Source organism: Falco naumanni, chromosome 6 (genome assembly GCF_017639655.2).
Source record: "Falco naumanni isolate bFalNau1 chromosome 6, bFalNau1.pat, whole genome shotgun sequence".
NCBI classification, from domain to species: Eukaryota; Metazoa; Chordata; class Aves; order Falconiformes; family Falconidae; genus Falco; species Falco naumanni.
This window is the reverse complement of record NC_054059.1, coordinates 22,437,680-22,452,990: the sequence shown is the minus strand read 5'-3', so window position 1 is coordinate 22,452,990 and position 15,311 is coordinate 22,437,680. Positions and strand designations below refer to the sequence as shown.

At 39.7% G+C, this 15,311-nt stretch overlaps 1 protein-coding gene across 1 annotated transcript in view; it reads left to right on the top strand.

The window, feature by feature from the left end:
* Window positions 1–15,311, top strand: part of DLGAP2 (DLG associated protein 2) — a 109,609-nt gene that overhangs the window by 22,600 nt on the left and 71,698 nt on the right. Inside the window, exon 3 of the mRNA XM_040599140.1 lies at window positions 10,651–10,862. Within this exon, the coding sequence (XP_040455074.1) occupies window positions 10,651–10,862 (212 nt within the window). The remainder of the gene's footprint in view (window positions 1–10,650; window positions 10,863–15,311) is intronic.

Here is a 15,311-nt window from a genome sequence, read left to right as displayed (position 1 = left end):
CATTGCCAAATTGTTTTTCAGCGTTCACTTCACCAAAGCTGAAGGCTGACCTTTGCAGTTGTTACTCAAAGGTGTTGCTGGGTCTGAAGAAGTTTTCAGGCAGGAGTAGCTTGTTATTTTAGACACTCGGGCCAGTTGCATCTGTCAAATGAGACTGCCAGGGATGCACACCCGGAGCTGTCTTGACTGCACACTCTCCTAAAATACAGTCTTACCGCCTAGGGCAGACCCTGCTCCTCTCCTGAGCAGTCTGTATTGTTTTTCCTGTGAACAGGTGACTGTAAACAATGGTGAAGCATTCATAAACGTGGCTTTGGTTTGGGGGTTTTTTTGCATCTAGTTTTGGCCATCTTACAGTGCTGTGCTCAAAGGTTGTTTTTCAAAGTGGAGATGCAGGTGTGTTTAAATGGCTGAACGTCTATATGGACAAGGTTCCTGGTATTTCTGGTAGAGGAACTGGTCTTTTGAAAAGTGTGCAGATAGTTTAGCGTTACCTAGTATCTAGACAGGAAAAAATACCCATTTCACTCTGTCAGCCAAATAATTTGAATCATCTGGAAATAACTGTTCAAAACTGCCAATCATTACTTAAACTGAGAAAAATGGATGAAAGGCATATATATATATTACATAGCCTTTACAATTATTTATGTTTTAAAGACGTGCTGTTTTTTGTCAGTAGTAGCCCTATAAAAAGTTTTTTTTTTAAAGGTGATATAATTTCCTGCTTAGATTACATAAGACCCTGTTTACTACAGGCCATCTTTTGGGTCAGCCCTGAGTATGCTGCCTTTTAGGTTCTTCCCCATCTAGCTCTTATACTGGCTCTGCAACGTTGGAGTCCTTGCTACATCTGCAGTCTCTGTGGTTTTAGAGTTGCTGTGCATTTTAAGTGTGTTGGAAGCACTTCTCCTTTTCTTCCTTTAAGGGCATTTTTGTCTCTTACTCTATACTTCTATGACAATGAATGGTCTGTGGGGTCTTGTCCCACTCACATAAGGTGACAACTCTGAATTTCCCTTAGTGTCTGCAGTGGTAAAGGCAAAGATATTTCCAGGGGGACCTACAGGTGATTTTGGCTGATAAGTCATGCAGTGTTGAGACCCTGGGCTGAAGGGGCTGATGACACTTTATTTTCTCATTTCGGAAAGTGGCTAGGAAAGGACAGAATAGTAAGGCACTGCAATGCCTACGCTGTACCACACAGGGCCCTAGCTACCTGTGGGAGTGTTGGATGTGATGCAGCAAGGCCACAGGGACGCAGGTGACCCCCGGTGAGTGGGACTACATGCCTCATGCACTCAGAGGGTCTTCTCTCCCACAGCTTCATCAGTCACAAAACCCAGGCTGTTGTTCTTCACTGTACTGTGCAGATAGCTGTGTTCCATTTGCTCTGCAAATGTGGTTCAGGCAATTAAGTCTACCTCTCCCAAAGATATCTGCCAGGAAAACTTGTAGTTAGCCTCAGTTGCTGATATTGTGGTCCCTTGGGCTTCGTCTGCTGCTCTGTCAATCAGGAAGCCCTGCTGGCAGGTATATTCCTGGCTCCCATTCTCCTGTAGTAAGCGATAAGCTGCAATCCAGTTTAAGTCTTTAGCCTTTTCACGCTTGGTTTTAGCAGAATTTGCATTGTAACTTAATTAATTCAATTTATAGAGAACGATGTAAAGGAAAATGCGGATATAAGCTGGCCCAGAAAGGCAAAGAAATAGAAAAACAAATTCTGGGTGTGTAACTATGGCAATTTAATTGGCAGAAATGCTGCATTTCGTGGCAATCATGAGAAGTTCCAAGTCTTGGTCTTTGATGCTTCTGTGGACCTCCATTATTACAATAATTGCTACCTTATGGTACATCTATGCTATCAAACTGCATAGCGTCGGGATGGTTTCCTTGGCACTGCACCCTGATCCTCTGCACTGTTATGTGGCTCAAGCTGTCTTGGGCATCGTTTTCATCCAAGCCAGCCAAATTTCCCTAAACAGTTCCTGGGTACAGCTCAGGGCTTAGCACAGGCCAGGGACCATTCCTGGTAGTCACACTCAGTTAGAGACAAAGATTTCTCAGTATCATGGGTGCAGAGTGCTGCAGGCCAGCTGGCCTCCAGGCAGGACAGTGGGTCTTCATTCACTGAGGTATGCCCAGCCATGGGGTAATCATCACACCATTTTCATCCTTCTGTCTTGCTAGTACTGATGATTGTGCAGTGGCACAGTGAGCTGGAGGAGCTCACCAGTTCAGATGAAAATTTTTCTTTACTTATCTTTATTATTATATTTTCCAGGCAGCACTCTAAGTCACTTTACCATTACTAGCATTGCTTGAAAAGCTGAATATTGCTTAAGGAAAATCTGCCCCACTTAAGATGATGGTAGTATAACTTTAAAGCAGATTCTGCTGACCACAAAGCAGCATCCTGGGTCACTTACCAAAGGAAATATGCAGCCAACTGGAACCCAGGGTTCTTGGTTGAACCTGTACTGGGTTTGTGTCTTTGAGAAGCTACATAAATATAGGTTCTTTTTTAAGTACAGGCCAAGCCCGCCCTTCAGTCCAAGCGCAACTTGTGTCAAAGTTCTGGCACCAGATCTCAGTGAGCTAAAATCTCTTTTTTTAAAAAGATTTAAATCTTTTAAATCTTTGGGCAGGCTAAAATCACTTACAGTGAGGACAAGCCCACCACTGTCATCTGACTGCACCTCGCTCCACGGTGTCAAAATGGCACAGAGTCCAGAGGGTCCCAGAGAGACCCAGCAATGTAGCAGGGGATTTGCAGGTGGCTGAACTGCAAAGGTCTTTGCCAGCAATTTGAGCACAGCAGGTCAGGAGGTGTGCATTTGGCCCACATTCATCCAAACAGTATAAACAAAGCCACAGAGTCCTCACAACACTATTTACAGTACTTAACCATCCTCAGATTACAGTTAACATTGCTGCTGGGGAACCAGTTAGGAAACGAAACATAGTACTGGTTCTTTTTGGTTTAGTTCATCCCTGTTGAAATATGAGTTATGAAGTATAATTTAAATGAAAAGAACACTGTTCTGTAGAAAATACAGAAGCGGTGACTAAGCAATCCTGAGTACACTGGACAGAAGTCTTCTTTCTGTCAAGTATCAGTTAGTGCAGCTTTGCTTGGAACATGAAAATTGGGCAGTAAATAATGCTGGCACTTAGTTTGCCTATTCAAACATCTCCCAGCTGGAACATTATGTTTGTGTTCTGTGATCTGCATGGTTGTCCTAGCCATTCCCAACTCCCAAATTCCTGAATTCAAGTTCTTTTCAACCCAGTGTAAAATATATATTTTTTGGGATCTATGTCATGTTCTTCATCTTCCTGTGATACTATGGCTGTTCATACCAAAGCCTGGAGAGAATGGCTGGCAAGCAAAGATGCCTTTTGCTTTTCCAGATTAGCTCCTGCCTTGATGGACAGTGTCAGCGGCCTTTCAGGGGATGCTGCAAGATCTCTCTCTGCTTTTGAGCTGTCAAGGAGTTTGGGGAGTAGGGCGTGTCTTGTGAAAATTACACCTAATTACGAGGATTGGCATTGTTAGTGGTGAGGAGGAGTCCCTGGCATATTTTGTAGAGGATTTTGAATGGCTTCATTGTATAATTCATATTCTTTGAACAATGAATCAGCACATTAAAAAAAAAAAAAAACCACAGAAAAAAACTAGTCAAAAATGTTCAGGGAATGGTGTTGAGGCAAAGACACAAAGTTAGCTCCGAGGAAACAAAGTTTTTGTTTTCAGATACTGCACTTTTCCCTCCTGCAAAAGCTAGACCAGTAGGGTCTAGAGTCTGCATCCAGTAAACGGGAATGTCATTAGAAGAAAAATCTAGCAATTGGTCACTGTCCTTTCATCTGCAAAATTTTTGAAAACACAAGAGGTCCAGCTCTCACCTATCACATTAAGGGGGAGGGTTTTCCCCAAACCCTTTATGTTCAACTAGTCTGTCAACATGCCAGGAAAGACAAGACCCTTGTACCCAGCCAGCCTGTCAGAGCTCGCTACAGAGACTCCATGGGGCAGCACACTGCATCGGAGGGTGATTCACCCGTCCCGTTCAGGGATTCCCGGTGACAGACGCAACAATCAAATCAATTATTCAAGTTCCCGGAAACTCACACAAAACAGATCTCAGCTGAGAAATTTTATTATACAGATTTGTAACAGATTAGGGTTCGAGTTTGCCATTGATAGTACACTGACTGCAAGAACAAGCGTAAAATGGTATACAAAGTCTAATCACTGATAAAAGCCAGCTGGGGCAAATCATTAAGCACACATAGAATATAGTATAGCTCTTACCCAAGAGGCCTCCCTGTGGGGGAGAAGACAGGTCTGGCCCATCGGTCAATCCCAACAGTTACAGTGGAGACTTCCCTAACTTCTTCCTAACTTACTTGTGTATTATTTCTTTACTTTTAGGTGGAGCTTGAGTGACTCCAGTCATAACATCATTTGTTACTGATAGGTGTAAAATTCTCTCACTTTACCTTTAAAGGTACAGCCAATAAAAATGTAAAGCGCACTTTCAGTGAGGGGTGGTCTTACCTTGGAGGTGGGTAGCTTTGAGGTGGAGGTGTGCTTTGGTATTACAAAGAGATTATAATGAGCAAAGTTCATCCAAGGAACCAGTTGCTGGTTCAACAGCCGGCACCTTCCCCTACCTTCCCTGCTGGACAGCTGCTACGTGGTTTTATCAGTACATGGTACCAGCAAGTTCCCCTCCCTGCAGGGAGTACGACAGGGCCTGGCCGCGGTGCCTTCACCCCAGACCCCCCCACACCCCCAGTTCAGTTCCCCTCAGCATGTGCTGAGGCTGCAGGTTCTGCTGCCTGGGGAACTACTGGGCAGCAGATACTGTGCACACCAGCTGCACTCCATCCTGACAGTAGCAGCTGCAGTTTTACCCTAAAATTTCTTTAATATTATAATATAACTTTATATTTATATATATATGTTATTAATAGATAGATAGATAGAACTTTTACACACACCTTCCATTATAATGTCGAGGAAACTTTCTACCATGCTAAAAAGCATTGCTGTCTGCCTTGTAAGATTGTCATCTACTTCCATCTACTTACAGCTTTGCACAAAGGCTGTTTTTCTGAGGCTCTCTGAAGAAGGCATGATTTAAAAGAAAATCTCTTACCTACAGATTGTGTTCTTTTTTTTGGGGGGGGGTCATCTTCGTGAAGAGGCTGAGAAAGCATAAAATTACAAAAATTACATATCTACTACATAGTGTTTCATATCTTATCCTTCTTTATAACATCTATAATCTAATTACATGCACAGACAGCTTCAGCTTCTAGTAAAATGTGAAATTTATATTACTAAGGTAAGATTTAGGTCGTAATGAATATTTCAGTGCATTTTACATCTGCATGCTAATTAAATTTCACAGGACTTCTGTGAGACAGGTAATCGTCATTTTAACCTTTGAGAATGAGAAATATGAAGAAGTGATAGTCAGCTCCATCAGCTGAAGGCATTTATTTACAAGTGTTTCATTTTAGATGGTAAAGTGATATGCCAGATTTTAAGCAGATCAGCAATTTAGTGGTGGAACACCTTTAAAATTCTGGGAGCTGTGAGGAAATGCCATAGAAGTGGGGGGAACAACAGGAGCAAATCTATTTTGAAATGCCAGTGGTTGTTGCCAGTTTGATGATTTTAGCTAAATCCTAAACTGAAATTAAAAAACTTGAATTAACAGTGGTCAAAGTCCAAAAGAAAGAATATTTCATTGGTTCTCCCAGTTTTGACATCAGTAGTTCTTAGATACACACTGCTAACACTAGTTCCTGAATGGTAGCCTAGATTGGCCATCTCTGATTAGATATAAGGAAAAACTTTTTCCTCCTGAGTGTGGTCAAATGCTGGAATAGGTTGCCTAAAGAGGTTCACATGGGCCTACCTCTCAAGCCTGTCACGGTCCCTCTGGATGGCATCTCTTCCCCCAGGCGTGTTGACTGTACCACACAGCTTGGTGTCATTGGGAATCTTGCTGAGGGTGCACTCAATCCCAGTGTTCAAGTCACTATCAAAGATGTTAAATGGCACTGGTCCCAGTACTGAGCCCTGAGGAACACCACTTGTCACTGGTCTCTGCTTGGACATTGAGACATTGACTGAAACTCTTCTAAGTGTGGCCATCCAGCCAATTCCTCATCCAATGAGTGGTCCATCCATTAAATCCATGTCTCTGCAGTTTAGAAATAAGGATGTCATCCGAGACAATGTCAAATGCTTTGCACGACTCCAGGTAGATGACATCAGTTGCTCTTCCCTCATCCACCAATGCTGTAACCCTGTTGTAGCAGGTTGGTCACCAAATTTGCCAGGCAAGATTTTCCCTTGATGAAGCCCTGTTGGCTGTCACCCATCGCCTCCTTACTTTCCACTTGCTTTAGCATAGTTTTCAGGAGGATCTGCTCCATGATCTTGCCAAGCATAGAGGTGAGGCTGGCTGGCCCGTAGTTCCCCATGTCTTTCTTTTTTCCCTTTTTAAAAATGGGAGTTATGTTTCCCCTTTTCCAGTCAGCGGGAACTTCACTGGACTGCCACAACTTCTCAAATATGTTGTCTTTCTCTTCTAACCAGCCCTCCCCAGGCAATCTGTGAGTGTTTCATCAAATGGCCATGAGTTACAAAAAGAGGAGAGCATGCCAGTTTGTTTAACATCAGGTCTAAGTCCTCTCCTTCCTGAACACTCCAACTGTTATTGATTAGAAGGTGAGCAGTAACGTCTCCCAATTCCATAACCATTTCGTCATGGAAGGAAAGAATAAGGCTGCTCAGTCCTTTGAAAAAAAATCTGAATTTGTTCTTCAAAAGATGGTTTTAGGCTGTGAATGGGAAATGACAGAAGGGCCTTTCTGCTGCCTGTTATCAGATACAATAAACCCAAGAAAGGAGAAAAACGTTTGAGATTTTTCTTCATGTTTTGCATTTTGTTTGCTAACTGAAGAGACCTTTTGGATGCTACTCTGAAGGAGCTAACTCTCCCAAATGCCTTGTACAGGGAATGTGGAATCCTACCTAAGTTTCTGGAGTTCACTTTCAGCATCAGCTCCGTAAAATTTAGTAAGTTTTAGGTACCAGGTGCTTTGATAAAATTGGCCCCAGATGACTAATGTAAGATATCACATTGAATTAGCAGCAGAACAATTAAAAGGTCCCAAATTCCTGAACCTGGTTCTGCTTCTCACAGCAACAGTGCATGAGAAAATTGTAAGAGAGACTCATCATTCTCTGTAATAGTTATAACCAAATCAGCAGCCAGTGACAGAATTAAATGAAAAGATCCAGACCTTGTCAGCTCATTGTTCTTACAAAAGGAAATTCATATGGTAATATGCAGTCTAACTCCTCTGTGGATAGAAACTACATACACAGGGATTCATGTTAACATCTAGAACAGGAGGAAGGCCTTTTTAGACATTATAAATAACAGCACTCATCACTGTATGCCAGTAGATAATTAGGGTAATTATTCCAAATTAGCAGCTGCAAACCCTGCAGATGGGAATTTCAGGGGCTGGTAACTATTGTAAGAAAGCATTTCTGCAAGCTGCAAAGCCCTTTTCATGTTTTGGAAAATATACGTTTAATGACCCTCACACATGCTGTTAAATATTTTTGTTAATATTTCAAAATAAAAATCTTTCCTACACTAGTATAACACTTCTGCTTTTCTTTAAAGCTATGCTGGGGTCTGAGACGACCTGGATTTGGGAAGATTTTTCCAAGTATTTAACCTATCAGCTAAAGCAAATGATGAACCAGGCCAAACTGGACCTCAAGTTTTGCTTTTATTATCAGTCCACGAGGAAAAGCAATGTCAAGGGCCCTTTCCTTGGCTTTTGACAACAGGGAAAGGGCTCCAGCTGTTTTCCTAGGCTCTGCATGAAACCTTCTGAGACAGCACATTGTCAGACTTGCTTGCCAGGCTCCAGAAGCATCTTCCCTGTGTTCATTGTATTCTGCTCCTTTGAATGGCTGAAGGGTAGAAATATGCACATATTTTAATTGTGAATAATGTTTCTTCAACCATAATATTTTCTGTGATAGTCAACAAGTTAGAAGGGGATTCTTGGTGCATTTGTGAGTACCATGCGGTTTTAGCTTTTATGTGAATTCATTTGAGTTCAGAAAATAAAAGAAATGTTGTCAACAAAAATAGTAAGACACATAAATGTAAGATTTGTCCTCATGAAGCTCCTTATCACAGTGAAGAAACTTAATTTTTTAGATACTTCAATGTAAAGAAATCAGTCATTCCTATCTTTTAAAGTAAGATTTCAACTTCAATCAACAAATAAGCCCGTGTTTACTCATTTAAATCCAGTCCTTATCTAGTTATTTGAACACGGAATTTCAGACAAAAGGAAGTTGAGAAACTAATAATTTTTTTGCATTTGAGTAATTAAAAGGTTATTGATCAATGTCTTTTTAAACTTTATATTTAATTATCATTGAGCTAAAATGAAGGAAAAAAATTTCAAGCCAAAATAATGATTCTATGAAAAAGTTATCAATTTTTTGAAAAAGAATATTAAGACTGAACATAATAATTCAGCTTTAGTTCAGAAAATTGAACAGTATAGCTTGCAGTGGGCCCACGTAGATGCCAGTAAATGCTTTTTCAGCATTTGGATTTTGTTTTTAGCTATGCTGACAGGAAAGCAATAAGACTTTGAAGTGAGAGTATGTTTGTGTGTTACCAATTAATTTTTCATATACAGCTCTCTGATTCAGATTTTTACAGTTAATAGTGTTGCCAGCTGTAGATAAAAAAAAAAGCTTAAGAAAATAGATTTATTTTGTATATTTTAGAAGCCTGGCTATTACAACTATCACTACATGTAAATACTTCTAGGTCTCCTAGTATCTCAAAAAACCTTCCTCCAACATTAATCTCACACATACTAGGTCTTGGAAAAGAAATGAGAGTGATGTATCACATTTACAGGCTTGAAGTTTGGGAAGATTTTTTACACTCCCTTTCTAATCACCATCCAAAGCTGAATAATATGAAAAGTTTGTTTCTTTGCATGATGTAACCCATATTTAATTTAGATTCATGCTCTGTCCTATTACTTTATATAGGAATGTAACTCATAATTTTTTTCTCTCATATTTGCCTCTAACATTTTTCTGATATGTGCGATCTGTTTCATCTCTTCTTATCTGTCTTCATCTTCAGCCTCATTTTTCTCTCCTGAGCTTGTTTCTTTAATTTAATATCTCTATTTTCACTTGTTCACCCACGTTTAAAACTTCACTTCCCCCTTAATCCCTTTTTGGGGCTCCAAGCACCAGGTCTGTTCACCTGATGTGTGGCTAAGCCATGTATCTTGAAAGAGCAGCAAAGGTGACAGGCAGATCATGTTAGTTACTTAGGTCCAATCTCCAAGACTGCTGAAACTGAGGGGAGTGTTTGCTTCAGCTCCACAGTGAATTCTGTCTGCAGAGGGTCTCAAATATGTTTGACTTGAAAGTCTTTATCAGACATCTTGCTTTGCAGAAACAGCTTAATATATGTGTAACTGGAAGTTCAGATTTATAGTATATTTGTAAATAATGCCATTGTACTGTTTAATATATATGAAGTCATTATGTTGATAAAGGATTTGATGCTGCCAAGTCCACTGATGGGCTCTGTCACATCCTTCTTTTTAACCATGAGTCATTATAATGGATTTCAGAGAGCTGTTTATATCCTTTAAATTAAGTAAATTCTTAAGTGTGTTTCTGGATTAGGACCAGAGGACTCAGCATCTTGGAAGATTAAACAAAAAATCAAAGCATCAGCAATACTGGCAGAGACAGGCTTGCTAAATTTTCCCATAAGTCTTAAAACAAGGCTGATTTCACGTTGGATTGGAAAACCTACTCCTGCTCAGTTCCCTGCCAATTTGTGGTGCAGAGAGATATACATCCACAGCTGTGGATTATCTGACTGCCAATCTTACTATTTGATAAATGACCTCAACTGCATGAAAGCAGCCTCAACCAAATGTATTTATAATTAACTGGCTACATTCCTGATATGTTACAGCCTCTACTAACTATTTTGCAGTTTCTACATAAGAAAAAAAATCAAATTGCCACATGTGCCTTTTTTTTCCACAGACGTTTACCCTAAATGAGAATCCTATCCATTTATGCCAAAATTATAGCTTAGTTTAACTCAAATACTTCATTCGCCTTCCTGAAAAGCAGCCAAAGCCCCATATGAGAAGAGCCGGTAAAAGACCGAAGTGCTCAGATTTCAGAGAGTTTTAGGTCTGGAGACACCTGATCAACTTACTGTTTATCAGCTGAAAATCTGTGTGCAAACTTCCTGCAATTTAGAGCTTGTCTGCAAATAGATATTGTAGCTCAGCTCACAAACCATGACTTGATTGTGCCTTAGGCTCCAGCATTTCTAAACTGAAAATTTCCAATCTTGAAGTTGAAATTAAATTGCCAGATCATTTGGGTACCTTAGAAATTTCTATGTTACCTGTTTCTGAAGAATAAAAAATTCACAGCTTGTGTTTGTAAAATGAAAAATTGAAGGATGCATTTAAATACATGAAAAGAATAATGCACATTTTGTTGATGTGTTTTATGGTCTCCATTAGGTACCTCAGGATGAATGGGGAGGATACCCAGGTGGTGGGAAAGATGAAGAGATCCCCTGCAGAAGAATGAGAAGTGGGAGCTATATTAAGGCCATGGGAGATGAAGAAAGTGGAGACTCTGATACCAGCCCTAAGACATCACCAAAATTAACAGTTCGACCAGAGTCGTTATTAAAATCCATTGGACAGAGACCACTGGGAGATCATCAAAAGTAAGTTTCACTGTACTATGTTATACACCTTTCTAAAATTTGCCATGACTTGGGTGACTTTTCTTTGTGTGTTACTGGTAGTGGTCAGTATCCATGAGAAAATACCATACTGTAGTTAAAAAGCTAACTTTTGTGTCTTAGTTTTAATTTAGCTAGAGTTCCTTATAATTACTGGATGAAAAACTGTGATCTCCCTCCATCTGTGTAACACACATGCTACCTCAGAAAGATTTTGTTATGTTTACTGAAGGAAATATATCCATATTTTTATAAAAAGTTTACAATTCTGCATTTTTTCTTCTCTAGAAGGATTGTTTTATATTACAAGTCTTTTTTTATTTCATTGGTTTCTCTAAATAGCAAATAACTATTCTATACTAGGTATAACAACAAATATATAATTCTATCATATATTTGGCATCTTACACCTTTCTTATTGCTACAATGCTTTATATATCAGCTGTACTGTAACATACACATGTAAACATTGTGGAGGGTTTTGTTTGACTGTTGTGTTTTTTTCATTCATACTGCCTACAATATGGCCTATTAAATAACTAAAGCAAATTTTAAAACTATAGGAAAATACGTAGTTAAGTATGTTTTTCAATAGATCTCTATTTTTCTCTCCTTTTTATTCTTTCAATATATTATTTTATAACTAAACGGCAAATATACTTCTGAAGACAGTTTCAAAGTGGTAGCCTGATTTCAAATCTGCAGCTTCTATTAAAATGACTGGGTGTTTCTCACAGCTTAGAAAATGGATATTTTTGCCTGGGAGAAATACACAAAATGAAGAAATTAAGATTGAAATCTTTAACCAAAGGTTGTTTATTGTTCTGTAGATAATACCATGTATAGCATGCCATAGTGACTCGTCTTTCCATAAAATAAAACAAAACAAAAAGCTTAGACAGAAGTCCTTAATTAAATTTAATTATTTAGCTTGCAATCTGGAGGAGAACCATCAACTTTCACTGTTCCTGAAGAGAACAACTCTAGAGTTTGCAACTCTATTATTTCACATAGCTTGCTCATGCATCTCTGTAGACTTAATTCAGATGCACAAAGGTGTCTGTACCATGAACCGATGTAAGATTTCTGAGATAGCATTAAAGGACACTGACAGGTCTCACTTTGGATTGGCAACTAAAATCAAGGCAGGATACTTGACTTGTTCATCTCAAAGGGTGCTAGAGACCTATGCTTAGGCAATGGAGCCAAATTCTAAAGGTGAATCTGAAGAATTTGCTATAGTATTGGTTCCAATGATGAAAACATGGCCTGTAACATGGGTATTTCTGACAGACCTGTACCTGGCTGATCACCAACGATGAAAAGATGAGTGCTTAATGACAGTGGTTGGAAGCAATATTTGAATTTTTTTGTATTCTTAGTCACTGTATCTGGGCTGAGTTTGGAGTTTGAGGTGTGCTGGCTACATCAACTGGTTCAGTCCAAATTTGTGAAAGTCTCTGGGAAACAGAAAAGGTGGTTAATTTTCAGCTTGTGAGTACTTGTCAGTGGAAGTAGAGGTCTCTCAGGATGAGGAGCCTGTAATTTCTCAGCCATAGTGGAGACATATGTTGTGAATTCTTCAGTCCTGGATTTTCTCATAAATGGCTCTGAAAGCTGTGGATCTTGCAAGAAGGCAATTATCCTTGTAGGATAAGGTGTGCTAAGGGAGAGTAAACTAATTAATGTCTGTGGCTTGTTAAGAGTGACCCTTCTAAAGGCAATAGGGAAAGAGGAGATACTCGACTTAGACTTCCACACGTTTACCAGCTTTGTTCCTGCTGGTAAATTAAACATTTCCAGAACACAGACCTGAGTACAGAAACCTGACCATGTACACCGAGAAGGTTTTGAAGTGGTCTTTCGCAGCGGCAGTCTGGATGCAGCCATCCTGCTTTGGAGGGTGTGTCATATCCATCCTAGGGCCACAAACTAAAACCTTTTCTCAGAGACAGTTCTAATTTTCCAAGTACTTAGACCAAACAAAATATATTTTATTCTGTTCTTTGGTTTTGGCTATGATTGAACTTCCCACAAGTGAATGTAGATAACAGCACAAATTTTCCACTGAGTGGCAGGTCTCAGTGCCTGCCCTAGACCCCTACAGCTTATAAGCGGATCCAGACGGCATCTAGACGTATGTATTCGAGCAAAGAATATGTTTCAAGAACGAAAGTCTCTGATCTGTTAAATCCTGAAGGCAGGTGGTTATTAGCAGGTCAATACCAAATGTTGTGTCTTCCATCACTTTTCCATGTAATGAAAATACACTGCTCAGAATATAATTGACTAAAATATGGGTGAGATGCTGATGCAGTGTACTGGTGTTGACAGCTGTGCCTGTTCGTGCTCCCAAAGGATTTAATGGCATAGTTACCAATAACTGCAGTCAGAAAAGGAAGAAGGTTTTTGTAATACTGTGAAACATTATTAGGGGCTCCGTTGAGAATTTGTTGCAAACACTGCACTAGGAATAATTGAGCAGCCATGAGCAGCCAGGCTGCTGTTGACAGATAACTTTTAAATCCTCGGGTTTCCCTTAAACTGAGGGGTGCACCTTGAATCTGCCAGCCTAACATACAGGCTTTTTCCGGTGAACTTCAAGCAGAAATTGACAAATACTCTGGTTCTTGTATCTTTTCCTTGCAAAAAACTGCAAATTTCGCTAGTCCAAAATCAGACAGAAAATTTCTTGTCTCGCAGGAATACAAAGTGCTGGTCCTTAACCTGGGTTTTCACCACAAGCCATTTCCTCCCAGTACATCTCTGTCTCCCTGTCACTGTGGTTACCTTTTACGTCTGGTGGATTTCTGTGAAGGATGTAGCAAGGGGTGATGGTTATGGAGCCTGCCTTCCTCCTGAGCGCGGCTCAGTAATCCCCATTGCATGCCGAGCACCCTTTCAACTGCTGATCAGGCTGCTGAGCCAGAAGCCAAAGTTTTGAACAGCATTCCTGCATGCATAGCAGGGCTGAATAACATTTCTGGCATGTATTATGAGACCTTACATAATTCAAGATGTCAGCTGCATTAGCTGGCGTTTTAGCTTGTTTACCAGGATGGAGGGAGCTAATGCACAGAAATAAAATAGGGCTTACGCTCTTAGTCATCTGCTTGGGTGTCAGGATAGCTCAGAACTGGGGTCTGACAGAGCACCAGTAAACCTGTAATAAAAACTGAATATTGATAGTTTTGGCAGTATAAAAACATGCATTGGCTGCAGAATGTATGTAGGTGGGTTTCATAAGAATATGCCTAGTTTTCTGTCGCTATTCTGAATAGGGTAAAATGAAAAGTAGAACAGCCTTCACTTAACCTTCAACAGACCTTTGACATGTGTGCATGTTTCTCTGAGTTTTATCAGGCCTCTTTGCAGGAGAGTTTTCCCATTTAAATTCTGTTTCTACTTTGATGAAAGTAAGCCCCTATTTTGTTGGTTTGTGTTGCTCAAAGATTCAGCAAATTGAACATTAAAAATTTATAAACAATAAAAATGCGTATTTGCATCTGAATAGAAAAAATTGTTTAACAACATACAAATAGGTAAGTGTAACTGATTTAACAGAAGCATTAAAATTCTGAAATAATTTCTTTTTAAGTTACTCTTGGAATGGAGCATATTTTATTCCAAGTGGGAATAAAAAAGAAGTGCAGGGTCTGCCACTGTTGGTTTATGCAGATGGCAGAAGCAGGGCATATACCCAACCACTGCCATCTGATCACCACCTCTGTCAAACTGCTGTCACAACCAGCATGATCCCCAGCCTGCTTCCAGCCTGGGCCACCTGGCTCTCCTCTAGATAGTGCCCAGGCATGTTTCAGAGACTAACCCTGTTAGATGCAGCCACCCTCTCTATGGGATAACAAAGTTTAACCGTATAGGTCAGTTGGCCAAAGGGTCAGGTAATGAACCTAGCTTATTTCTGAGTATAGCTGTAGCCTAAGTGACTCAAATTTTGCTGGATTTTTCAAAAATTAAATGCTTCTAAGTATATAGATTACTTACTGAAGATAAATGCATTTTGGTTCCTTCTTTGTGAATGCTGTTTCAAAAGACTAAATAGTGTATTGCACTACAAGTTGAAGGCCGATGTAATTTAGTGTTATGATGAAATTGCATTTGAGTGAAATATAATGCAATAAGGCTTGCTGTGGTGGAGACAGAATGCATATTTGAATCTGCTTCCTTTCCAACTTTTTGCTTTCTTGGAATCCTGCCAGTAATCCCATTTATTGAGGAAATTATCTTGACTCCCAGTAGTCCCAGCAGAAAAACATATTACACATTTTTTTATTTTTTTTTTTATTATTTTGCATTATCATTAGACATACAAAATCTTTCTGATGTCAGTTTTGGTATCCTATGAACAAATATAGGTCTTCTGGAGGTGAAATGCAAGCTACTTCAGTCCAGTCTATTTCTTTCTGCTGT